Below are 26,855 nucleotides of genomic sequence, written 5' to 3'. Positions count from 1 at the left end.
GAGAGATTAGAGCGCGCACAGAGGCTTTCAGACAGTCGTTCTTCCCGCGAACCATACGCGACTGGAACAGGAAAGGGAGATAATGACAGTGGCACGTAAAGTGCCCTCCGCCACACACCGTTGGGTGGCTTGCGGAGTATAAATGTAGATGTAGATGTAGATGTATTTATCGATTGTCATTTTGTATGTGTGGTTCACTGTTGCTATTTGAGTATACATACCGTTTTTGTCATTTGGAGATAGTGAACGGAGCAGTGGACGCTAGAAAATGGAGTGCCAAGTGGAGAAATTGGAACATTTACGACATATTCTTTTGTTTGGGTTCAATAGAGAGGTGACAGCAGCGGAGGCAGCCAGAAACATTTGCCCCGTGCATGGGGACAATACCGTTGGACAGAGCACGGCAAGAAAATGGTTTTCTCGTCTTCAGGAGGATCATTTTGACATTGGTGACTCTCCAAGTTTAGGAAGGCCTTCGGGGTTTGATGAAGATCGTTTACGCGCATTAATGCACTATGGTCCATATCAGTGTATTCGAGAAGCGGCAGATGTGATGAACTGTGATCATTGCGCCATCCTGCGACATTTGCATGCACTGGGGAAGGTTCGAAAGTCGGATTTATGACCACCGCATGCTGTATGTCCAAATCACAAAAGTCAGCGGGTATCAATATGTGCATTTCTGCTCCCTCGTCATCAATTACACTCCTGGAAATTGAAATAAGAACACCGTGAATTCATTGTCCCAAGAAGGGGAAACTTTATTGACACATTCCTGGGGTCAGATACATCACATGATCACACTGACAGAACCACAGGCACATAGACACAGGCAACAGAGCATGCACAATGTCGGCACTAGTACAGTGTATATCCACCTTTCGCAGCAATGCAGGCTGCTATTCTCCCATGGAGACGATCGTAGAGATGCTGGATGTAGTCCTGTGGAACGACTTGCCATGCCATTTCCACCTGGCGCCTCAGTTAGACCAGCGTTCGTGCTGGACGTGCAGACCGCGTGAGACGACGCTTCATCCAGTCCCAAACATGCTCAATGGGGGACAGTTCCGGAGATCTTGCTGGCCAGGGTAGTTGACTTACACCTTCTAGAGCACGTTGGGTGGCACGGGATACATGCGGACGTGCATTGTCCTGTTGGAACAGCAAGTTCCCTTGCCGGTCTAGGAATGGTAGAACGATGGGTTCGATGACGGTTTGGATGTACCGTGCAGTATTCAGTGTCCCCTCGACGATCACCAGTGGTGTACGGCCAGTGTAGGAGATCGCTCCCCACACCATGATGCCGGGTGTTGGCCCTGTGTGCCTCGGTCGTATGCAGTCCTGATTGTGGCGCTCACCTGCACGGCGCCAAACACGCATACGACCATCATTGGCACCAAGGCAGAAGCGACTCTCATCGCTGAAGACGACACGTCTCCATTCGTCCCTCCATTCACGCCTGTCGCGACACCACTGGAGGAGGGCTGCTCGATGTTGGGGCGTGAGCGGAAGACGGCCTAACGGTGTGCGGGACCGTAGCCCAGCTTCATGGAGACGGTTGCGAATGGTCCTCGCCGATACCGCAGGAGCAACAGTGTCCCTAATTTGCTGGGAAGTGGCGGTGCGGTCCCCTACGGCACTGCGTAGGATCCTACGGTCTTGGCGTGCATCCGTGCGTCGCTGCGGTCCGGTCCCAGGTCGACGGGCACGTGCACCTTCCGCCGACCACTGGCGACAACATCGATGTACTGTGGAGACCTCACGCCCCACGTGTAGAGCAATTCGGCGGTACGTCCACCCGGCCTTCCGCATGCCCACTATACGCCCTCGCTCAAAGTCCGTCAACTGCACATACGGTTCACGTCCACGCTGTCGCGGCATGCTACCAGTGTTAAAGACTGCGATGGAGCTCCGTATGCCACGGCAAACTGGGTGACACTGACGGCGGCGGTGCACAAATGCTGCGCAGCTAGCGGCATTCGACGGCCAACACCGCGGTTCCTGGTGTGTCCGCTGTGCCGTGCGTGTGATCATTGCTTGTACAGCCCTCTCGCAGTGTCCGGAGCAAGTATGGTGGGTCTGACACACCGGTGTCAATGTGTTCTTTTTTCCATTTCCAGGAGTGTAGTTCGTGAATAACACCGACCACTCGTTTCCCGTATCGTTACTAGTGACGACAATTGGTGTCTTTATGTTAACGTAAAGATAAGAGAAAAGCAGCAATTCCCCCCTAAAAGACCAGCGAGCGTCCAGAAAAGGTAATGTTACCCATCTGGTGGAACTGTGACAGTGTGATATATTACGTATTACTTCCTCGAGGTGTAACCATCACTGCTGACATTTATAGCCAACAACCGAGATGTCTTTCAGATGCAATACAAGAGCGACGAACAGGAAGATTACTTGAAGTGATGCTACACCACGGTAACGCCCGGTCGCATTCTGATAGCCTGACGAGAAGCACTATACGGGAGATGGGTTAGGAAATCATTCCGCACCCGTCTCTTTTCCCCGATCTTATGCCCTCAAATGTTCATCTTCTCCGCTTTCTACCTGTAAGGAATTTCCTATCCGGATGAAAATGCGGTCCGAATATGGATCAACCCATTTCTCGCTCTCATTTCTACAGTCGCGGAATCGAACAGTTAACCCAATGTTGGCAGACTGTTGAAGGACAATATATTACTGATGACTGAACTCTCTGTCATCTGATAAACGAAATGAATCTGTGCACCAGCACAATACATCTGTAAGACATCAGCAGTGTATACTATTTAGGTAATTCAATAAAACGTGTTTCGTGAAAATGATGTTTGTTTAGTTGTTTACATCTGTGAAGCGATTAGTCTGTAAAGTTTACGAACTCTAGCTGTCGGTGCAGCATCGCCTCTGATGAGTGCGTGCACTGGCCCTGCAGCCGCCCCGCAGTGGGCAGCGGAGGCGACTACGTGCAACCTGGGCGGCAGCGCCGGCGCGCTGTTCGCGCAGCTGTTGGCAACCCTGGCGCAAGCGCAGTGCCTGCTGTCGGACCGCGGCGCCTACCCGCCTGACACACTGAGCCCGCTGCCGGAGTACGACTTCGTGGTGGTCGGCGCCGGGTCCGCCGGGTCCGCGGTGGCAGCTCGCCTCTCGGAGAACCCCAACTGGAGGGTGATGCTGCTCGAGGCAGGCGGGGACCCGCCGTCCACCTCAGACATCCCCGGACTCTTCCCCTCGCTGGCAAGGACGGAGGTACGTGAGTCCCAGAGAGCTACACACAGATTCTTGAACACTCAGCGCTGTGTATCTCAGACTATTCAGTATGGACTTCATCAGCAGATACACTGCTTGCAATGAAATTGCATCATCGAGGAGTAATACAATTTTACTTGTTGTGAAAGGCAAGCAGCATGGTAACCAGGAAAAAAGATCTGATTTCTGTCCAAGGTCAAAGGACAGGAGAGTGAATGAACAATGTGACTAGTGTTACAAGGTTGTCTGTAAAGAACAATTCAGATTGTGTTATGTAATGGGTGTCATCATATGAGACGGAGAGCGAGTAGAAATTGATTTACAACACACTTCTTTGTAAGTGAGAACTAACTAATTATAATATGATTACATAGTGAGTGGTAAACGAATATTTTGGTGTTAGAATGCCTTTTGCAAGTAAACAAACTAAACATACATAGTGCGTAACAGAAATGTTCAAATGTGTGTGAAATGTTATGGGACTCAACTGCTAAGGTCATCAGTCCCTAAGCTTACACACTACTTACCTAAATTATCCTAAGGGCAGGTTCTAGGTGCTTCAGTCCAGAACCGCCCGACTGCTACGGTCGCAGGTTCGAATCCTGCCTCGGGCATGGATGTGTGTTATGTCCTTAGGTTAGTTAGGTTTAAGTAGTTCTAAGTTCTAGGGGACTGATGACCACAGATGTTGAGTTCCATAGGGCTCAGAGCCATTTGAACCATTTTATCCTAAGGACAAACACACACACCCATGCCTGAGGAATCACTCGAACCTCCGCCGGGACCAGCCACACAGTCCATTATCAGCTATAACTGCACATATTTTTGTCTGTAGTAACTTAATATGTACAAACATTAGTGCGTTGGGTGTTTTTACTGTGTCTAACAGTCTTCCCACAACCTGATGTTTTCGACCTCATGTTTTCTGCATGGCGGTAACTGGGCCAGCAGTGAATGATTCCTGGCAGTGTAGACAGCCCATTTTGCATTCTTGTGTCCACACCTCAGTATCTGACCTGCCACTGTGGGAAAAAATGAACATTAATGGCGTCCATGTGCCTCGTGCACTTTGATGTATTATACAACCTACAAACATACAGTTTTGTAATAGCTACAGCTATTAGTCTGAAAATTAAGTAAATACTGGTATAATGTTGTTCAGCACACCATCCTGAGTCATCAATAGAAGCATCTGAACTTATCTCCATTACATCCTGTATATGTTTTCATATTTCATACGTAGCTAATACGTAATTACATCTTCTTCATAACTTGATTATAACATACAAAAATTAAGCTTTAATTTCAACAATGTCTATGGATTTCACACTAAGTCGTTATTAATTTTGTTTAAATATTTTACATTTTATCACAATACTTTTGTTACAATCACTTTTGGGTTAAAAGACTCCATATACATAATATCCTTTTCCAGAGCACATACCACATACAGGTTAAAAAATTTATAGCCTATGTTCATCCAAATGTTTGTTACAGTATTGTGTAAAAATTTGAAGAAAAACCAGTCAAGAACTTTCCAGTATTTTTAGTAACAACATTAATCAATTACTCACCTTTATATAGTAGTGTAGATAATTTATTTATGTTTATCATATATATTTTTAGAAAATGTAGCCTCTGCCCATCCAAACATTTATCAGATATATCATATAAAAATTTGAAGCAAATTGCTCATGAATTTTTCGAGGTTTCTGCAACAACCTTTCCCATTTATATGTTGTCAGACATATATTCATACACAATAGATATTTAAAAAATATGTAACTTATCTCCATCCAGCCAGTTTAAAGAACCATTTCCTGCCCCTGACACACAGGCTGCTCTGCAGGGTTACTTAGCACGCCGATACTGTTCCCTCAGAACATGCCTGTCGTGCAGAGCAGCCTATATACCAAAGGCAGGAAAAACACTTTTTTGCACAAAGCTCCAGTCCTATTGGAACTAGGGCATCATAAAACCTGCAGTGCAGATTTTGTCCCAAATTTGATTGAAATGCTTCCTACTGCACTGTTAATTGATTTTATGTACACAGGGTGAAAACTTTGAAATATCTTGAAATATCTCGAAAACCACACATCGGATCAAAAAATGCTATAATTCCAATTTGTTTGTCACTGAAGGCGACATTCCACAATACCACACTCGACCCTTCACGCCACCTCATGCGTCGGTGATGAAGGCCAACTTTTAAATCTTCAATGGTAACCCCCACTTTTTACTGAAGATTATAATCCTATGGCAAAGTCGACATGTTTTGTCCAAAGCATTTTTATTTTGTCTGAAGCATCTTCTTCGTTTCGTCAGATGGCGCTGTAATCGGAGGAACAGAAATGGTTACACAATCGTAATTTACGATGTACTACTCGATGGCCCTTGAATGTCCAGTGGTATGCGGAAACCCACCTCCATACCACGATGATGAGACACCAGTACTTCGTAATTTACAATTGTAAACTCCATTCGCAACGTTGTATTTCTCCGAAATATCGAACAGGGGACTATGCGAAGTGGCACTGTGGCAATGTATTTGCAATCTACGGCGTATCATAACTGTGACTGGAGTTCACGTATCGTGCAGATCCGGAGCAGATAGCTGCTCTAAACATTACAATACTTTCTCATTGTTTATTGCCTGAAGACCTAGCTATTATTTGAGAAAAGACGTGCAAGTGGACGATAAATGTTGCAACAACAAAAGAAAAGATTGAAGTGGTCCAGAGTTACGTAGAATGTAGGCGAAATGTTGAAGCTTCTGTTGCCTTGATGTCCCTCGTTTTCGGAGAAAGCTCGCTCTCGTTCGATCTTTTACCAGGTTGCGAGCGCCTTTATGTGTGGTAGCAGCGTACAGACCGGCACAAGGAAACGAAACAAACGTGTTACAGAGGAAGCTAATGAAATAGCTGTGCTACAACTCACGGATAAGCACCTGGCAATTACACTGCCATTCCGGTATGTCCGTAGGTAGTGTTGTCACAATACTCCATCGTCATTAAGTTTCAATCACACTACATGTCACTGCATCAAGAACTTCATGGCGACGATGTCCATAATTAGTGTTTTGTGACTGGGAACGTCAACAAATGCAAACGACTCCCACGTTCTTTGCAGAGGTACTATTTTCCGCTGTATCTACATTCACACACCATGGTAGCATTAGCCGGCACAACAAGCATTACTGGAGTGTAGACAATCGCTACTGGTTACGGCACGTTGCCCATCAACATCCTTAGTTGATTAACGTATGGCGTGACAGCATGCTGAACAAACTCATTCGTCCATATTTTATCGACAGTATGTTGAATGGACGCAAATATAGAACGTTCTTGGAATAGGAACTACCGGTTCTACTGCAGAATGTTGTCCTGGACGTTCGAAAACGTATTAGGTTTCAGTATGACGGTAGCCGAGCGCTTTACACAATGTAAGTTCAGTTGGTATTAAACCGTCTTTACACTGGTCGGTGGATCGGCCCGCTATGTCGCCGGATTTGACGTCGCCGGACTTGACGTCGCCGGACTTCTTGCTGCGGGGATGTTTAAAAGATAAGATGTACCAGCAAGGGCCGAAAGGTCGTGAAGACATGGTCATCCGCATGAGAAACGCGTGTGCTGGCAGTCCTGCAGGTGTGCTTCTGTCCTGTGTATGGTCGTTTGAAAAGCGGATCACTAAATCTATTGAATGTGGCAGTACTAAGTTTCAGGACTTATTATAACAGAAAAAGTGAAATAGCTTTCGCTTCAAGCAATGGCCACAGTGGCGCGTTCGGTAGTCGATATGTCGGAGGAATACGACGTTGCGAGTGGGGTTCCCCATTAGAAGGTATGAAATACTTGCCTGTCCTACCCTCGCAACATGGAGTTGGGTTCCACATGCCATTGGATATTCAAAGGCAATTGAGTAGCATGTCCTAAACTATGATTGTGAACCCGCTTCTATTCCTCCAACTACAGCTCCATCTGTGGTGAAACCAAGAAAATGATTCAGACAAAATGTATGTTGATTTTTCATAGAATCGTAATCTTTAACAAAAAAGGGGGTCCTCAATGAAGGTTTCAAGTTTGTGTCCCCCCACTCTGGCCACCCATGCTTGAGGTGGAGTGGGGGCCGAGTTGGTAACATTGCATGTCCCCCTCCGAGACAAAAAATTACCGCCGTGCCGAAATCCCTAAGGATAGAAATTGAAAATTGGAGTAGGTGTTGATGTTATACTGTAGGCGTCGTTTAAGAATGGATTTTTTGAAATTCCAGCCCTAAGGGGGTTAAATAGGAGATAAGATTTTTGTATGAAAATATTTTATTATAAAAGCATTTTTAAACCTAAATCAACAAAAATTTAAATTTGGCTTCTCAGTTAGAAATAAAAAAAATGCGTTGCACTGCTTTGAAAAGTGAGCCCCTAAGGGGGTGAAATAGAGGGTGAAACGTCTTTAGAATATACTTCATTTCGAATGCTTTTTTAATTCTAAATATTTGAAAATGGGTGTTGGGCATCTAGTTTAGAAATGAAAAAAAGTGTTTCACTTTTTTGGAAATTCAATCCCTGAGGGGGTGAAACCTTGATTCACTGACTCATCATCGCCCAGCCCAAATCACTATGGATAGATACTTGAAGTTTGAACTGTGTGTGGACCTTATACTGTAGGCGCCGTTTAAGAAGGGATTGTCCGAAATACCACTCCTAAGGGGATCAAATAGGGCTTTTTGAAAGTCCTTCACTGTTAAGATAATTTTGGTGCTAGATCTACGAAAATTGGTATTTGGTTTCTCAGTAAGGAAAAAAAAATACGTGTTTCAGCATTTTTGGAAATTCAACCACTAAGGGGGTAAAATAGTCGGTGAAAGTTTGTTTGAAAATAAGTAATTACTAATGAACTAATAAAGGATTTGTAAGGCTACATCTATGACAACTGGTATTTGACTTCTCGGTTAGAAATTTAAAAAAAATACTTCTTTCGGTGTTTTTGGAAATTCAGCCTCTAAGGCAGCGCAATAGGGGATGAAAATTTTTAAGTAAATATTTCGTTTCATCAAAAAAAAAAAATAAAGCTAAATTAATGAAAACTAGTATTTCACTTCTCTGTTAGATGTAAAGAAATACTTGGTAGCCGATGAAAGCTGCTTTGGAAATGTCTCTACAAGAACGCAAAAGGCATGATTAACGAAAACTTTGAACTCCAGCTACCAGAATCGTTTTTTGTTCAGACGTGTATTCAGAAAATACCATGTTTACATGGCCTTAATTAGAATGGAAAGCTTAGAAATTTTTACAGTTTGTGAACAACATAAAAATTCGATGAAATAAAAAAAATCTATGCAGGTCATACAGTAAAATAGAGCGAAACAGCGTTCGCCAAGTTAGTATATACGTATATAGACATTGGAGTAGCGAGAATGCATCGTTAAATTTGTATGTGATTTGGTGGTACACAGAGTGCAAAATTTAGTATGTAGAATTGCCATACCTAGTAACACAAATGCTCGTAACCTGAATTGACATCCAGTTAAACTGAACTTGGGTTAATGATACAGGTATGTGACTGCATACTGCCTCGATTTTATGCCAATTTTAATAATTTTAGTGGCTGGTGACTGGTAGCATGCCAATCCCTTGGCAACCCATGAACAGGTGTTTTCACTGAGTGAGTGATTTGAGAGCTTCCTGGTCACGAAACAGTCCAACATTCTCCGCATAGAGGTAGGTCAGTACAGCACAGGCAAGATGTGTTCTGACGTTATCTAGTTGAATGGAAACATGACGGAGACCTTAAAGATAGGACACAGCCGCCAGTCTTCACACGTCAGAAATGTGTGGAACCTATCCAGCTTCCCAATAATGAGAACCAGAGGGGATCGTGTTGTGTGCCGTGTACCCAGTACCATTACTCCAGGCGCTGGGGCCATACGGTGATGACGAATGGCAGTCTTACAATATGGTGCGAAGGCACACTGCCAGCAAAGGTCACATTCGGATTCTGAAAAGTCTGTTGTCTAGTTGGCACAATATAATTAATTCTGTTCGAAGATGCCTAGTTAATTTTGTTTATATTTCTTGACGACGCCACTCTGGTTTTCTTCTATTAGGATATGTTGAAGCCGACTACCAAACGATTCTAACTGCCACCAACACACATCGCGCGTAAGGACCACGAAGATAAGATACGAGAAATTTGGGCTCATACAGAACCATATACACAGTCGTTTTTCCCTCTCTCTATTTGCGAGTGGAACAGGAAAGGAAATGACTAGTAGTGAGACATTGTACCCTCCACCACGCACCGTACGGTGGCTTGGGGAGTATCTGTGTGGATGTAGATGTAGACGAAGGAGGACACCACAGACCGAAAGTGGTAGTCGGACAACAATTTTTGAAATCTTAGTGAAACAATGCTGTTTTTCCCTCCCTAATCTCAAAAAGACAAATTCATTCAACTAGAGGCTGCCCAACTCATCCCACCTTCATTAAGGCTGGAAGTTTCGCCCAAGAATGCATGTGCGAATATAGTGTGCTAGCAGTGAAGCCGCAGGGAGAGCTGTTTTCCTGCTGCTGAAATACACTCCTGGAAATTGAAATAAGAACACCATGAATTCATTGTCCCAGGAAGGGGAAACTTTATTGACACATTCCTGGGGTCAGATACATCACATGATCACACTGACAGAACCACAGGCACATAGACACAGGCAACAGAGCATGCACAATGTCGGCACTAGTACAGTGTATATCCACCTTTCGCAGCAATGCAGGCTGCTATTCTCCCATGGAGACGATCGTAGAGACGCTGGATGTAGTCCTGTGGAACGGCTTGCCATGCCATTTCCACCTGGCGCCTCAGTTGGACCAGCGTTCGTGCTGGACGTGCAGACCGCGTGAGACGACGCTTCATCCAGTCCCAAACATGCTCAATGGGGGACAGATCCGGAGATCTTGCTGGCCAGGGTAGTTGACTTACACCTTCTAGAGCACGTTGGGTGGCACGGGATACGTGCGGACGTGCATTGTCCTGTTGGAACAGCAAGTTCCCTTGCCGGTCTAGGAATGGTAGAACGATGGGTTCGATGACGGTTTGGATGTACCGTGCACTATTCAGTGTCCCCTCGACGATCACCAGTGGTGTACGGCCAGTGTAGGAGATCGCTCCCAACACCATGATGCCGGGTGTTGGCCCTGTGTGCCTCGGTCGTATGCAGTCCTGAATGTGGCGCTCACCTGCACGGCGCCAAACACGCATACGACCATCATTGGCACCAAGGCAGAAGCGGCTCTCATCGCTGAAGACGACACGTCTCCATTCGTCCCTCCATTCACGCCTGTCGCGACACCACTGGAGGCGGGCTGCACGATGTTGGGGCGTGAGCGGAAGACGGCCTAACGGTGTGCGGGACCGTAGCCCAGCTTCATGGAGACGGTTGCGAATGGTCCTCGCCGATACCCCAGGAGCAACAGTGTCCCTAATTTGCTGGGAAGTGGCGGTGCGGTCCCCTACGGCACTGCGTAGGATCCTACGGTCTTGGCGTGCATCCGTGCGTCGCTGCGGTCCGGTCCCAGGTCGACGGGCACGTGCACCTTCCGCCGACCACTGGCGACAACATCGATGTACTGTGGAGACCTCACGCCCCACGTGTTGAGCAATTCGGCGGTACGTCCACCCGGCCTCCCGCATGCCCACTATACGCCCTCGCTCAAAGTCCGTCAACTGCACATACGGTTCACGTCCACGCTGTCGTGGCATGCTACCAGTGTTAAAGACTGCGATGGAGCTCCGTATGCCACGGCAAACTGGCTGACACTGACGGCGGCGGTGCACAAATGCTGCGCAGCTAGCGCCATTCGACGGCCAACACCGCGGTTCCTGGTGTGTCCGCTGTGCCGTGCGTGTGATCATTGCTTGTACAGCCCTCTCGCAGTGTCTGGAGCAAGTATGGTGGGTCTGACACACCGATGTCAATGTGTTTTTTTTTCCATTTCCAGGAGTGTATATTCGCACGTCGGTCCGCATCAAATATAGTGTATTTGTTATCAGCCAAGGAAGTGTTTTACGTATTCTTCGAAGTCATAATTACCACACTTTCCACATTTCTCTACATCGAGACCTGCACTTATACGATTATTCAACTGGTAAGGACAAACCGTGTGAAATAAAGCATTGATACAGGATGGTGAGAGAATTGCTGAGGATGCACTATATGAGTAGCACTATGTATGCGACAGGCGAAATAATCTTAGACTTCTAGAAGAAAATAATAGTTCCGAATCTAAAGAAGGCAGTTGCTGATGGGTGTGAATACTAACACACGATCGGTTTAATAAGTCATTGTTGTAATATATTGACACGAATTATATACAGAAGAATGGAAAAACTAGTAGAAGCCAGCGTGTGGGAAGATCAGTTTGGATTCCAGAGAAATATAGAAACACGCGAGGAATACTGACTTTAACGACGGATCCTAGAACACAGGTTTAAGAAAGGCAAACCTACTTATATAAAAGTTGCAGATTTAGAGAATCCTTTTGAGAATATTCACTTGCCCGCATCTCGTGGTCGTGCGGTAGCGTTCTCGCTTCCCACGCCCGGGTTCCCGGGTTCGATTCCCGGCGGGGTCTGGGATTTTCTCTGCCTCGTGATGGCTGGGTGTTGTGTGCTGTCCTTAGGTTAGTTAGGTTTAAGTAGTTCTAATTTCTAGGGGACTTATGACCACAGCAGTTGAGTCCCATAGTGCTCAGAGCCAATATTCACTGGAGTACATTATTGCAAATTCTGAAGGTAGCAAGAACAAAACACAGAAAACGAAATGGTACCTGCAACTTGTTCAGAAACTAGACTGCAGTCATAAGAGTCGGAGGACGCGAAAGGGAAGTCGTAGTTAAGAAGGGAATGGGACGAGACTGTGGCCTTTCTCCAATATTACTCACTCTGCGTATTGAACAACCAGTAAACGAGAAACATGGAACGGAAATTAAAGTTCATTAAGAAAAAAATTTAAGGGTTGCCGATAACATTGTAATTCTGAAAGAGAGGGCAAAGGATTCGGTTGAACAGTTGAACGGAATGGAAAAGAGATTCTAAGATGAATATAAACGGATGGTAATGGACTGTAATCGAATCTAATCAGAGCAATGCTGAGGGTATTAATCAAGGAATGAGAAACCAAAAGTAGTAGATGAATTTTTTTATTTGGACAGTGAAAACAACTTACGAAGTAGAGAGGATACATGCACACAAGAGATAGCAAGAAAAGCATTTCTGAATTAGAAGAATTTATTAACATCTAATATAAATCGAACTGTTAGCAAAACTTTTCTAAAGGTATTTGTCTGGAGTGTAACCTTGCACGGAAGTGAAGTGTGGATGGTAAGTGTTTCTGACAAGGAGAGAATAGAAGCTTTGAAATCTGGCACTAAAGAAGAGTGCTGAAGGATAGATGGCTGGATCGTATAACAGAAGGGCAGGTGCTGAATAGAACTGGAGAGAAAAGAAATTCATGGCACAACTTGACTAAAAGAAAGCATCAGTGGCTGAAGCATCAGGGAGTTGTGAACTTGCTAATATAAGTAAGTGTGGCTGATAAAAATGGTAATGCGAGAAAAAGGCTTGAAAATTCAACAGGATGTAAATTGTGGTAATTACGCAAAGATGAAGAGGCTTACACAGGATAGACTAGCACGGAGAGGTGTGTCACTTAAGCCTTCAGATTCAACATCACAACAGCAACAGTAACAAATTACAGGGGTACGAAATGATGGGATCACACAGGCGCAGTTAAAGTAAAGCCGATAGAAGAACTGCAGGTCAGTGATAGGAGAGTATGGAAATACAATTAGCCAACATAGTAGACTGTTTACAAAATACCAGTGAGATCCATCCTGGAATATTGTTCACGTATGTGGGACCCACACCAAATACCCATTACAAGAGATACAGAACGTGCACTACAGAAGGTCACAGTTTTGTTTGATCCATGGGAGAGTTTCACAGAGATGATGAAGAAACTGAACTCTCAGGCGTTTAAGGTAGATCCAAACTACTCCGAGAAAGCATACTTGAAAGTTTGAAGAACCAGATTTATATAATGAATCTAGGACGATACCGTATCAACGGCTATGTACCTCTCCCTTAGGGATGGCGACGCCATACTTGAACGAGAGTAAGCCTAATAACTGGTAAAGTGACAGTACTGTCCGCCATGCGCTTTGCAATGGTTTGAATAGTATGCGTGTAGAAGAAGAAATAGATAGTTCTTCATCCCGTCACGGCAGATAATTCAAGTGGAAAATCTTATTTTATTATCCTGTTCCTAAGTTCTATTTAAGAGTGAATGAGATATGTGTAAATATGTTTGAGATATCATTTCAAAGTATAAAATACATACTTTTGGTTTAACAATATTTACATATTTTACCATAATTTTTGCTTACAGGGCATCTCAAATCCTATATTTTCACTCTCCTCTAACCTTCCACAGCTCTTCATAAATGTTCTTCTTCGTTATTAACGACTGGATCCCTTAAATCTAAGTATTTACTTGCCGCCCGTTTTCTTCTTCCAGATGGTACTCAGTCTAAAACATACGTTAGGAACTTCTCCTTGCATCGATTTGATATACCGATACTCATAATGTTCTCATAATACTGCATTGTTTTTGTTGAATAAAATCAATAATTGGGTTTTGGACATACATTCTGACTCTGATTACTTAGGTTTTTTAATATATATTTTCTGATGCCTTCAGAAATTTCTATTTGCTTCTAGTAAATTTGAAATTATGCTCAACTTAGTTATCCAAACTTCTGAACCACAAGTAATAACACTCCTAACTATTTTTTCACTATTCTTATTTCTTACTGAATATTACAAGTTTTCTTAGAATGTGGTGTCTTGTGTTGCAGTGTTGTGAGCTTGAGTCGAAAGACAGGTTTGATGCAGCTCTCCATGCTACTGTATCCTGTGCATTCGTCACTGGACAACTACTGCAACCTACATCCTTCCAAATCTACTTAGTGTATTCATGTCTTGGTCTCCCTCTACAACTTTTGCACCCCTCGCTACCTCCCCCCCCCCTCCACACACACACACACACACTTTCGTCCATTACTAAATTGATGATCCCTTGATGTCACATAATGTCTCCTGTTAACTGACCCCTTATTTCAGTCAAGTTGTACCACAAATTTCTTGTCTCCCCAATTCTGTTCGATACCTCCTCATTAGTAACATGATCTACCCATCTACTTTTCAGCATCCTTCTGTAGCACCAAATTTCAAAATCTCCATCTGTCATTAACATGCCTTTACCATAACATTCAATTTAATGAAGGAATAGTCATCTTCCAAATTTTTTTTACTGATTTCCTTGTCTTCTTTCCCATCGTTTATAGTCTCCCACTACATTTTCCTGTGTGTCAGTAGCTGCCAGTATTGTTATCCCGTCTTCTACGATTGAATCTTCAGTTTTTTCACCGATTACCAAGTATCTCGATTGAATTTTAACCAGATTGTTAAATATTCTGGTTACGTACTCTACATCTGCACCGGACTGGTCCAAAGTTAGTACGCAAATCACGGTCAGTCTAATATATAATCATTTATTGGTCTCCATATATTTTCATATTTTTTTTCTTTCAATGCTGTAGAGTTTATTCTGGCGGTAATGTATGAAAAATACAACATCCTAGACGTAATAATTTGATTCATCTTTACATTTTCTAAAGCCTAAAAATTTGATGAAAGTACATTATGGTGGGCTTTTTCTATAAGTACAAGCACCAGACAAGCAGGCTGTGCTTGAAGCATTTTCTGTTGACTTATTTGCTGTAGCCAAAAAACGTGATGAGTTGTCGATCTATGTTCCTGAGCCTCAATTTTTTTTTCTTCAAACTAAAAATTGAGATAAAAGATCTTGTTTCAGGTGGACTGGTCGTATCTGACTGAAGTAAACAGTCGTGTCTGCCAACTGCAACCTGGCGGGAGGTGCGCCTGCCCCCGCGGCAAGGTCCTGGGGGGCAGCAGCTCCATCAACGGCATGGCCTACTTCAGGGGCAGCCCGCAGGATTACGACTCGTGGGCGGCGCTGGGGAACCGCGGCTGGTCCTACCGGGAGGTGTTGCCCTTCTTCAAGAAGCTGGAGGCCTTCGACGGGGAGGAACTGCGGAGGAGACCGCAGACGGCTGCTCTGCACGGGTGCGACGGCCCCATTCAGGTGTCAAAGACTCAGCGTCTGGACCCTGCTGCCGATGCACTGGACTCTGCAGCCGAGGAATTAGGCTACAAGCTCGTCGAAGATTTCAGCACCGAGCCAAACATCGGGTTTGGTCAGGTGTACGCATCCATCAAGAATGGGTCGAGGTGGAGTACAGCCCGCGGTTACTTAATGCCAGCTAAAGAGAGAGCGAACCTACATGTCGTTAAGTTTGCGCTCGTGACCAAAGTGCTCATCGAATCCACGAAAAAGGTGGCTTACGGTGTACAGTTCCTGAAGCAGGGTAAGATGCACGAAGTTAGAGCGACAAAGGAAATAATTCTTTCAGCAGGGGCTGTCAATACACCTCACTTGTTGATGCATTCCGGTATCGGACCAAGAGCTCATTTGGAGGGTATTGGTATACCTGTGGTAGCGGACCTCAAAGTCGGTTACAATCTTCAGGATCACGTAGCATATGTCGGTATGTATTTCACAAGGAAGCCAATGCTGAAAATGGTGCCTGAAGAGGGCTTATTTCAATACCTAATGAACAGGACAGGTCCTCTTTCAACTACCGGAATCACTTCATACGTAGGATTTATACGGACAGATGCAGCGTCGCCTGATGCTCCTGGGATTGCCGAAGCCGACAGGAGTAACCACCCAGACATACAGTTATTCTTTGAAATGGTGCCGAGCGGCAGTGGCGATAGAGTGGCCAAAATATTCAACTACGAGGATGAAGCGATGGACCCTATGCTCAAACTGATAGCGCGAAATGATGCGATTATACCGATGACGGCGCTCGTGGCACCGAGAAGTCGGGGACGCATAAGGCTGAGGAGCGCAGACCCGCTGCAGCCGCCGCTGATCGACTCCGGCTACCTGGAAGACCCGCGCGACCTCGAAAACCTGCTGTCCGGCGTGGCGTTCGCCTACCGTATGGGCTCCACGGAGGCGATGCGGCGCGCAGGCTTCGCCGTCGAGGACCACCCACTGGAGGCTTGCAGTCACCGGAGGCGGCTGACGCCGGATTACTGGCGCTGTGCTGCGCCCTACGTGGTCAGCCCGGCCTTCCATCCCGTGGGCACCGCCAAGATGGGCCCCTCGGGCGACGTTGACGCAGTCGTCGACGCCAGGCTGAGAGTCCACGGCGTGCGCAACCTGCGCGTGGCCGACGCGTCCGTCATGCCGCTCATTGTGCGTTGCAACACCAACGTGCCGACAATCATGATCGGCGAGAAGTGCGCCCACATGGTAGCTCAAGACTGGGGGCCCTAAGCAGCACAGAGCCGGGATGCAGGTCCCTCTATCTTGGGGTAGCTTACAACGACTGGTGTAAGTAGGCTGTTTAGGTTTTTGCCGGCCTGTGTGGTAGAGCGGTTCTAGGCGCTTCAGTCTGGAACCGCGTGATCGCTACGGTCGCAGGTTCGCATCCACCCTCGGGCATGGATGTATGTGATGTCCTTAGGTTAGTTAGGTTTAAGTAGTTCTACGTTGCAGGGGACTGATGACCTCAGATGTTAAGTCCCATAGTGCTCAGAGCCATTTGAACCAATTTTGTTTAGGTTTTTATGTTGTAGCGCCCTGTATGAAAATCACTGACCGTGCTGTGTGCAGTATATGGCTGGTTGGCATCGTTGAAATATTCTCTATTGTAGTGTTGGGCAGTTGGATGTGAACAGCGCGTAGCGTTGCGCAGTTGGAGGTGAGCCGCCAGCAGATTCTAACTACTGAAGGCACTAACTACTGATAGGCATAGTTAGCAAATGAATTTTGATAGAGAACAAACAATGTATTACCTTAACAGTGCTCAAAAGTCATTATATATATATATATATATATATATATATATATATATATATATATATATATATATATATATATGTTCATGACATCCAGTCTTACAAATTTACTCTTTCGGGCGGACACACATCCAGATCATCCGCTCTCAAAACTCCGCCATCTCACTCCCCACATCCAGCACTGCTGGCGGCTCACCTCCAACTGCGCAACGCTACGCGCTGTTCACATACAACTGCCCAACACTACAATAGAGAATATTTCAACAATGCCAACCAGGCACAGACTGCACACAGCACAGTCAGTGATTTTCATACAGAGCGCTACGTGGCGTTACCAACATAAAAACCTAAACAGCCTACTTACACTGGTTTGCCCACTACCTGGCAACGCTAGGAGGCTGAAAATGGCGTATGGCTTATTTTCTCTTGATGTTCGATAACATTACAAATGAACTGAATATCTGCAAATGAAAAGAATAGAAAAAGTGAAAGCGATATTTGTGAAGTGGATACTAGGAAAAACAGCGCCGTCCCGATTTACGTAGAAACTCATGAAAGAGACATATCCCATGGAGAAAATCAGTTAACAACACTGGCTATCTTCTGCAGGGCCACATCAGGAAAGAATCACCATAATGGACCGGAGGAGGCAGGCCCGTGTGGCCGAGCGGTTCTAGGCGCTTCAGTGTGGAACCGCGCGACCGCTAAGGTCGCAGGTTCGAATCCTGTCTCGGGCATGGATGTGTGCGATGTCCTTAGGTTAGTTAGGTTTAAGTAGTTCTAAGTTCTAGGGGACTTACGACCTCAGATGTTAAGTCCCATAGCGCTCAGAGCCATTTGAACCATTTGACCGGAGGAAGAAGAAGGTAAAACTAGAACTATGGAACACACCAGCCATGCTGGATGACAGCTGGAACAGAAAATGTAGAAATGAGAGAACAAGAAGACTGACATTACACGTCCTTAAATATGTACCAACAGCAAATTTCGCCAGATACCACAATGTACCGTGTACGAAGAGAACGAAAACTATAACAGAAAAGTCTAAGATTAAAAACTTGTAACATTTGTACAAACATGAATATTAACGTACAATCAGATCGCACTTTTCCCATTAAATAAAAAAGCAGTAACATTGCAGAATAATGTATCAATTGTACAAAGTCATCTCTACATCCAGAATGAATAATGGTGTGTATAGTAGACTGGAATGCTGCGTCAAGTCAGGGACTCATGTTCACGTAGTAATGAGTACAGTGAGCTTAACAAGGTTTGTTCGATTACTGTGGAAGTATGTTATCTGATTATTCGTAATAACATCCTCTTCCACATTATATAAATATAGTGCATGGATCTCGATATCATGTTTTAAAAGGACGGGCTAAAGTGAAGATGTTGATTTATAAGGAGAGTGACATTTTTGTAAAAGCCACCGACAGTATTTTAACTCTTCACCAAGTTTCAGTCTGCCGTGAAAAGTAATACGAGCAGTAGCGCCTCACGGAAATACATTTCTTGGTTAATTGCTTAAAACAACTGTGGTAATAGAGATGATAATTGTTGTATTTACAGGGTGTTTCAAAAATGACCGGTATATTTGAAACGGCAATAAAAACTAAACGAGCAGCGATAGAAATACACCGTTTGTTGCAATATGCTTGGGACAACAGTACATTTTCAGGCAGACAAACTTTCGAAATTACAGTAGTTACAATTTTCAACAACAGATGGCGCTGCGGTCTGGGGAACTCTATAGTATGATATTTTCCACATATCCACCATGCGTAGCAATAATATGGCGTAGTCTCTGATTGAAATTACCCGAAACCTTTGGCAACGTGTCTGGCGGAATGGCTTCACATGCAGATGAGATGTACTGCTTCAGCTGTTCAATTGTTTCTGGATTCTGGCGGTACACCTGGTCTTTCAAGTGTCCCCACAGATAGAAGTCACAGGGGTTCATGTCTGGCGAATAGGGAGGCCAATCCACGCCGCCTCCTGTATGTTTCGGATAGCCCAAAGCAATCACACGATCATTGAAATATTCATTCAGGAAATTAAAGACGTCGGCCGTGCGATGTGGTCGGGCACCATCTTGCATAAACCACGAGGTGTTCGCAGTGTCGTCTAAGGCAGTTTGTACCACCACAAATTCACGAAGAATGTCCAGATAGCGTGATGCAGTAATCGTTTCGGATCTGAAAAATGGGCCAATGATTCCTTTGGAAGAAATGGCGGCCCAGACCAGTACTTTTTGAGGATGCAGGGACGATGGGACTGCAACATGGGGCTTTTCGGTTCCCCATATGCACCAGTTCTGTTTATTGACGAAGCCGTCCAGGTAAAAATAAGCTTCGTCAGTAAACCAAATGCTGCCCACATGATATCGCCGTCATCAATCCTGTGCACTATATCGTTAGCGAATGTCTCTCGTGCAGCAATGGTAGCGGCACTGAGGGGTTGCCGCGTTTGAATTTTGTATGGATAGAGGTGTAAACTCTGGCGCATGAGACGATACGTGGACGTTGGCGTCATTTGGACCGCAGCTGCAACACGGCGAACGGAAACCCGAGGCCGCTGTCGGATCACCTGCTGCACTAGCTGCGCGTTGCCCTCTGTGGTTGCCGTACGCGGTCGCCCTACCTTTCTAGCACGTTCATCCGTCACGTTCCCAGTCCGTTGAAATTTTTCAAACAGATCCTTTATTGTATCGCTTTTCGGTCCTTTGGTTACATTAAATCTCCGTTGAAAACTTCGTCTTGTTGCATCAACACTGTGTTCTAGGCGGTGGAATTCCAACACCAGAAAAATCCTCTGTTCTAAGGAATAAACCATGTTGTCTACAGCACACTTGCACGTTGTGAACAGCACACGCTTACAGCAGAAAGACGACGTACAGAATGGCGCACCCACAGACTGCGTTGTCTTCTATATCTTTCACATCACTTGGAGCGCCATCTGTTGTTGAAAATTGTAACTACTGTAATTTCGAAAGTTTGTCCGCCTGAAAATGTACTGTTGTCCCAAGCATATTGCAACAAACGGTGTATTTCTATCGCTGCTCGTTTAGTTTTTATTGCCGTTTCAAATATACCGGTCATTTTTGAAACACCCTGTATGTGTGCATAACCTGAACGTGCAGTGCGGCCACGTTTTGATATCGCTAGTTCCAGCTCGCTGTTAGCCTCTCTGGCCTCAGTAGCTTCTCGAGCGGTCTGTAGCCGGAAGAGGGCAGATCTGTGCGCCGGCATTTAAGCGCTGTCACGGCCAGGAGGCGCTCCCCAAGAGACGAGCGGATGAGCGGTGTGTTTGACAACGGCTGGAAAAAGAAATAACGCTGTGACTTTGTGGCCGACAGTAACCTTGGCCTTCTGCAGAAAGAGCTACGTTTCAACCGCGGTTTCGGTGGGAATGAGTGTCAGATGGTGCCGTGAAGGTTGATATTAAAAAAGCTACCTCTCCACTAAGTACGGACACCGACTAGTTCTGGGCGTTGAGTTTGTAAGAAGCCTGTGTCCATTGTGGTGTAGGCTGGGTTCCTGTCTGCCAGTTTCAGAAACCGGGTGCAGGAGCATGTGGTAAATAGCATCCGATGGTCCCTGATTCATAGCAAACTCGTCGCAAGACCTACCTGATGGCAGCTCTTAGCTTCGCTCTGCAATAAATTAAGGTGAACGTCCGATTACGGTGTGCATTATTATGTTATGTCGCGCAGTGGCTGTTCTAACTCGCTATCCTGGTTATCCGTTGTGACGTGTAAACACCTTCATTCAGGAATACTTTAAATGATCTCACTCAAGTTACGTTTCTGTGAATGTTTGTGACTAAACTAGTGTTGTTCGAGCTGGCTATATTTGGCTAAGCCGTGTGGGATTAGCCGAGCGGTCTAAAGGCGCTGCAATCATGGTCTGTGCGGCTGATCCCGGCAGAGGTTCGAGTCCTCCCTCGGGCATGGGTGTGTATGCGTTTGTCCTTAGGAAAATTTAGGTTAAGTAGTGTGTAAGCTTAGGGACTGATGACCTTAGCAGTTAAGTCCCTTAAGATTTCACACATATTTGAACATTTGTTTGGCTGCACCTATAGTTGAAAATTGTTTTTTTTACTTTGGAATCAGGTGCTTCAAGCGCAACGTTCGTCTTTATTGAAATGTATTTACAGTGTCTATTTGTGTTGTAAATTCAAATTGTTAGTTAGTGGTTCGTATGTTACAGCATACATTGATGTATCTATTATATTATGGATCCAGCTAAAGAGGCCTGGGTACGATAAATGCATTTACGGAGAGTGTCTATCTCTCCAGTGGCGATCGCTATCCATACTTAACATGAAGAAAGAGAAATTATTTGGCTCTGCAACTCCCACTTGTATCATACTTTGAATTTAATGTTGGAAACAGTGGTTTGCAAACGGTCATGTGATAGTGGATAACTAATATTAATGACTTGTTAGCTATTTTCAATACTCATAATGTGGAATAATCAGGTTAATTTAATAGCCTTGTCATCTATTATAACTCTGTACTGAAAATCTTTTAAATTTTTTTAATTTCATGTTCTCAAAAAATAATATTTTAACTTCATTTAGTCATTTCTGAAAGTTATGTAATAACTAATAACAGTTCTTGCTGTGGAAATTAATTTAATTAATTCGCGGGTTGCTCTTTGGATTGTCTTGCATCATTTTCTGTATTTTAATAAAATGGTTTGTGTTTTTAATAAATATGGCAATAAATTTGTGGACTAGTATCCTTCCACTACACACCAACTCCCTACCACATTGCAATGGGATTGTATACACTAATTTACTAATTTACTAATTTTGCTAGTGTAAATGCTTATGTTGAAGAATATGCTAAACAGCCTCTTACACCATAACAGAACAGTGAATATATATACCCAAGTGATGGGCGGATGAGCGATGTGTTTGATATATATATATATATATATATGTAGTTGAGATTTTCATCCAAAATAATTTCTGAACCCATTAGGATATCGTAATTCTGTCTTCACGCAAACGACTTGTAAGTAAGTTCTCAACGAACCAGTAAACCCTTCATTGTTTCAACAACCGATGTCACCTGTATACAACAGCTTCCAATGTCTGATTATAAAAGAGTTAACGTGTTAAATATTGCCTTTTAGCATGTAAGCGTGAAAAAGCTTAGGAATAGCTTGAACTTATGCCTAAAGTTTGTTGGCAGTCGCTACGTGCTCTCATAATAAAACACTGGATTAATGTAATCTGGGTACTCTGCACTCCACTTTCAACAAAAGCTTTTCATGCATATCAATGTTTATTACATCATACCTCCTCAACTCTGCGACGTACACTGATCTAATTTTGCAGGTACACGCGGTCATATATGTAGATACTGTTTAAAAAGTGCTTTGCGAATACAGTTAGTAATAAAGAAGCAGTAAATTAAAACGTGATGTCTGACCTTGAAGTATCAGTGCGCGCCTTTTTAACCATAAAAGTGTTTTTCACGCATTTGAATGTTATGAAGTCATATCTTCTGCACTCTGTGTCCTACAATTATATAACTTTGCAGGTACATTCAACGGTATATGTGGATAATGTCTGCAAAGAGTTTTGCGAATAGAGTCGCTAGCAGAGAAGCAATATTTCAGTTTATACATGTCATATGGAATATTTTGAGGTCTGCGACTATGATGTAAATTTGTGAAATAATTTCCACTGTCTCGGTCACTCTTCACTAATGTTAAATAAGCAGATCGCGGTTCCAGAGCTTCCTGCCTTCATCAAGTGCGTTACAGTCACATGTACATTACATTAATCTGACGTGTGACTAATTTCATTTTCTGTGTGAGGCAGTGAATCTATGTATCGAAATACAATCCTGTACAGAAAGATACATGTATTTTATTTAGATCATTTCATTAGTGCATTTACATTTTTGTTGGAAAATTAGTTGCCCGGCACACAGAACACAGTAACGAATCGATCATAGCTTGACACTTTAACATTCAGGTGTTTACATCATTTCAGATAAAATACTGATAAGATAAACTAGTTTCAGATGTTAAGATATATAGCGACAATGATTCAGATAGTAAATATCACAACCTCCATCGACGAAAGTTACATCTTTATGTCACCAGTAGCATAACCTCAATCAGGCCAAGATCAAAAGCAATAAACAGCCTTTGCTCGCAGTTTCACCTGGAGGCCACCGGCTCCTGCATTCTTACACTCAAGTTCTAACTGTATACTGCGAGAGGCCTCACTGTTCTCTATTCAGATAAGGGAGTGAAATTTCATAATAATGGAAAATAAATCTAGTTGGATAGTGAGGTCAACCATCAAGATATCATTGTACTCCGTCTGAAGTGACAGCAGAGTCATCAAATGCAGTGCCATTGTCACCATACATGTGAGTTGGTTTTCCTCTTCTCGCAGTGACTCGCTTAAGGTAGCCAGAAAGGACTATGGCACTAAGTCACTAACTCTACGTAGAGGGACTTGGTTGCCATGCAAATAAATAAAGAAATTTCAGCCTTGGCAGTAACCTTACTCCGTCTTCCACCACGCTGTAGAGTAACATGGCCCGCTTAGTCCTCTCCATAGTATCGGAAAGGACGAGACTCGTTTGCTCTAAGTGCTCGAAGTTGACACTTGAATTTTAGTCTATAACTTCAGCCTAAAGCTTTTTAAACGTTTTCCAGTATCTTCCTTAACTGTTTAACACTTGTTCGGAATCCAAAACTTCCTACATAACACAGTGTAAGTAGGCTGTTTAGATTTTTATATTGGTAATGCCACGTAGCGCTCGGTATGAAAATCACTGGCTGTGCTGTGTGCAGTCTGTGGTTAGTTTGCATTGTTGTCTGCCATTGTAGAGGGGCAGTTGGATGTTAACAGCGCGTAGCGTTGCGCAGTTGGAGGTGAGCCGCCAGCAGTGGTGGATGTGGGGAGAGAGATGGCGGAGTTTCAAAGTTTGTAATACTGGATATCATATATTATGACTATTAAGGTAAATACATTGTTTGTTCTCTATTAAGATCTTTCATTTGCTAACTATCCCTATCAGTAGTTAGTGCCTTCAGTAGTTTGAATCTTTTATTTAGCTGGCAGTAGTGGCGCTCGCTGTATTGCAGTAGTTCGAGTAATGAAGATTTTTGTGAGGTAAGTGATTTGTGAAAGGTATAGGTTAATGTTAGTCAGGGCCATTCTTTTGTAGGGATTTTTTAAAGTCAGATTGCGTTGCGCTAAATAATATTGTATGTCAGTTTAAACACAGTCTTGTATAATTGTTGAAAGGGGACGTTTCATATGTCGACCCTTTGCCAAGGATACCTCACTGGAATCTTCTGACTTTTTTCTTGTAGTTTGTGTAATTAGTGTAGATTTTGTTTATTGCTATTGCGTAATTGTAGAGAGAATTCCTTTGTAGTTGCAGTCTTTCATTGTTGTACAGTAAAACAGTTGTGACATGCACGTAGATTTGCACCAAGTATTTCGCAGCTGCTCTTGCAATTAACTAGATATCATTTTCAGTGCTATGTTAATGTGTTCCCCTATTTTTGCTCTTCAAATTGTATTTTTCTGTGTTGTCGTGTGAAATATTGTGACAATAATGGCGTGTGAAAAACGTAACACTAGGCTCCAAAGTAAACTGAGAAATGACAGTGAAAGCAGTGTGTTAACGCCACCATGTAATGAATTAACTAATGTTCAACATAGTAATTGGTAATTGTGCGTAGGGAAATGGAGCGGGCGGCAAACAATGGCATAGGCAGTGAAACAATTAGTGAACAGGGAAGCATTATCGATCGATCGCTCGGCAACAGCTCGCCTCAGGAATCCGAAATGATAGGACACAATTTTGCAAATACTGTAGATTCAGGTTTTGCGTCCTCACCGTTTTCTCAAATAAGTCAAGACACATTTTCTGCTTGTTAAAATGTGAATGTTGCTGGTGCAAATGCACTGCCGAAAAGCGTAGAGGAACAGATTCCAGACACTAATGCATTGTTATTACAATTAATGCAACAAATGGGACAAAATCTTCAAAAGTTAGACACAATGGAACAAAATCAGAGACAAACACAGCAAAAGCTTCAAAAGTTAGACACAATGGAACAAAATCAGAGACAAACACAGCAAAAGTTAGACACAATGGAACAAAATCTTCAAAAGTTAGACACAATGGAACAAAATCTTCAAAAGTTAGACACCACACTTGAACAAACACGTGAAGATTTAACCACTGAGTTACATAACATTGAATCGAAATGTCAGAAAGTCTGTAATGACGTAAAAACACAAATTTGTGAGCATTTCCAACCTATTTTTTCGCCTCATGAAAATGCATTACAGAATCATGAAGCAGCCATAAAAGAACTGCAAACTATTGTTCATGAAAATCACGACACCTTGCAAGCTAAAATTGACTCAGTTGCATCTACCAATTCGGTTACGCAACTTGCAAAAACTCAAGAAAACTTAAACGACACAGTAGATACGATTTCAACACAAATGGACACTCTGAAACTTGGTTCAGAAAAACACACTGAGGAAATAAGTACACTATCGAAGAAAGTAGCCGAACTTTCGGATCAGTTCACTAACTTATCTACAAAGGTAGATGATGATCTGAATGACACAAGACCCATAGCCTTCACTGACACAGAAGAGTATGAACAAATTAGAAAATTCAAACAAAATCAAAATCAAATCAATACACAGTACAAAAGAGAAATCCGGGAAGTACAAGATCAGCTGACACAGGTAATACAAGAATTACGTATTTCAGAGGACACTCGCGCCCCAATACGGGAAGAGGGACGTAGAAATACGGAAAAGCCACAAAATAATAACACAGGGCATTTCGGAAGTTATGAAAGAAATTGGCAATGTGCACCGAATTTTGAGATTGAACCGCCGACACGACGTAACAATGACCGACATGCGACTCGCCGACATGATGATTTTGACTATAAGCTGTTCATTACTACACGTAAATTCAAAACGTTTAAGAATTCTGACAACGACATTCATCCACAAGCGTGGCTCCATCAATTCTCTCATTGTTTTCCTCCCAACTGGTCATTAGAGCACAGATTAGAATTTATGTGTGGCTATTTAGAGAATGAACCAGCTGTAAGAATGTGATCGGGCATTCACGATTGTCACAGTGAAGGAGAATTTTATCATGCCTTCCTCTCAGCATATTGGTCTCAAGCTACACAAGACCGAGTAAAACATAGCATCATAATGATGAAACATTTCGAACAATCTGAATTTTCCAGTCTTGTGAAATATTTTGAAGACATGTTGCACAAGAATCAGTACCTGTCAAACCCATACAGCCCCTCAGAACTCATCCGCATTTGCTTGATCAAACTGCCTGAACATTTACGACATATTATTTTAGCAGGACGTTGCAAAGACGACATTGAAGCTTTTCAGGGACTGTTACAAGAACTAGAAATTGACACTGACAATCGCGGAACGCGAAAACAGGAACACAACAATTACAGGTCACATCCGTCGCAATTCCGCGATGAAAGAAATAATAACTGGACACGACAAGGCTATTCTCACAACACAAATCGTGACCAAAACAGACACCACCCGTATGACAACCGTTGGCAG

General features: G+C 43.6%; 1 protein-coding gene across 1 annotated transcript; it reads left to right on the top strand.

Annotated features, from left to right (window-relative positions):
* The first annotated feature begins 2,892 nt into the window (after positions 1-2,892).
* LOC126188479 (glucose dehydrogenase [FAD, quinone]-like) lies at positions 2,893-16,710 on the top strand. The gene is made up of 2 exons (XM_049930082.1): positions 2,893-3,231; positions 15,157-16,710. The coding sequence occupies exons 1-2, from the start codon at positions 2,893-2,895 to the stop codon at positions 16,708-16,710; spliced, it is 1,893 nt and encodes a 630-aa protein (XP_049786039.1).
* Positions 16,711-26,855: the final 10,145 nt, after the last annotated feature.

The sequence above is a fragment of the Schistocerca cancellata genome, chromosome 5 (assembly GCF_023864275.1).
Source record: "Schistocerca cancellata isolate TAMUIC-IGC-003103 chromosome 5, iqSchCanc2.1, whole genome shotgun sequence".
NCBI classification, from domain to species: domain Eukaryota; kingdom Metazoa; phylum Arthropoda; class Insecta; order Orthoptera; family Acrididae; genus Schistocerca; species Schistocerca cancellata.
This window is presented reverse-complemented; position numbering and strand designations above follow the sequence as displayed.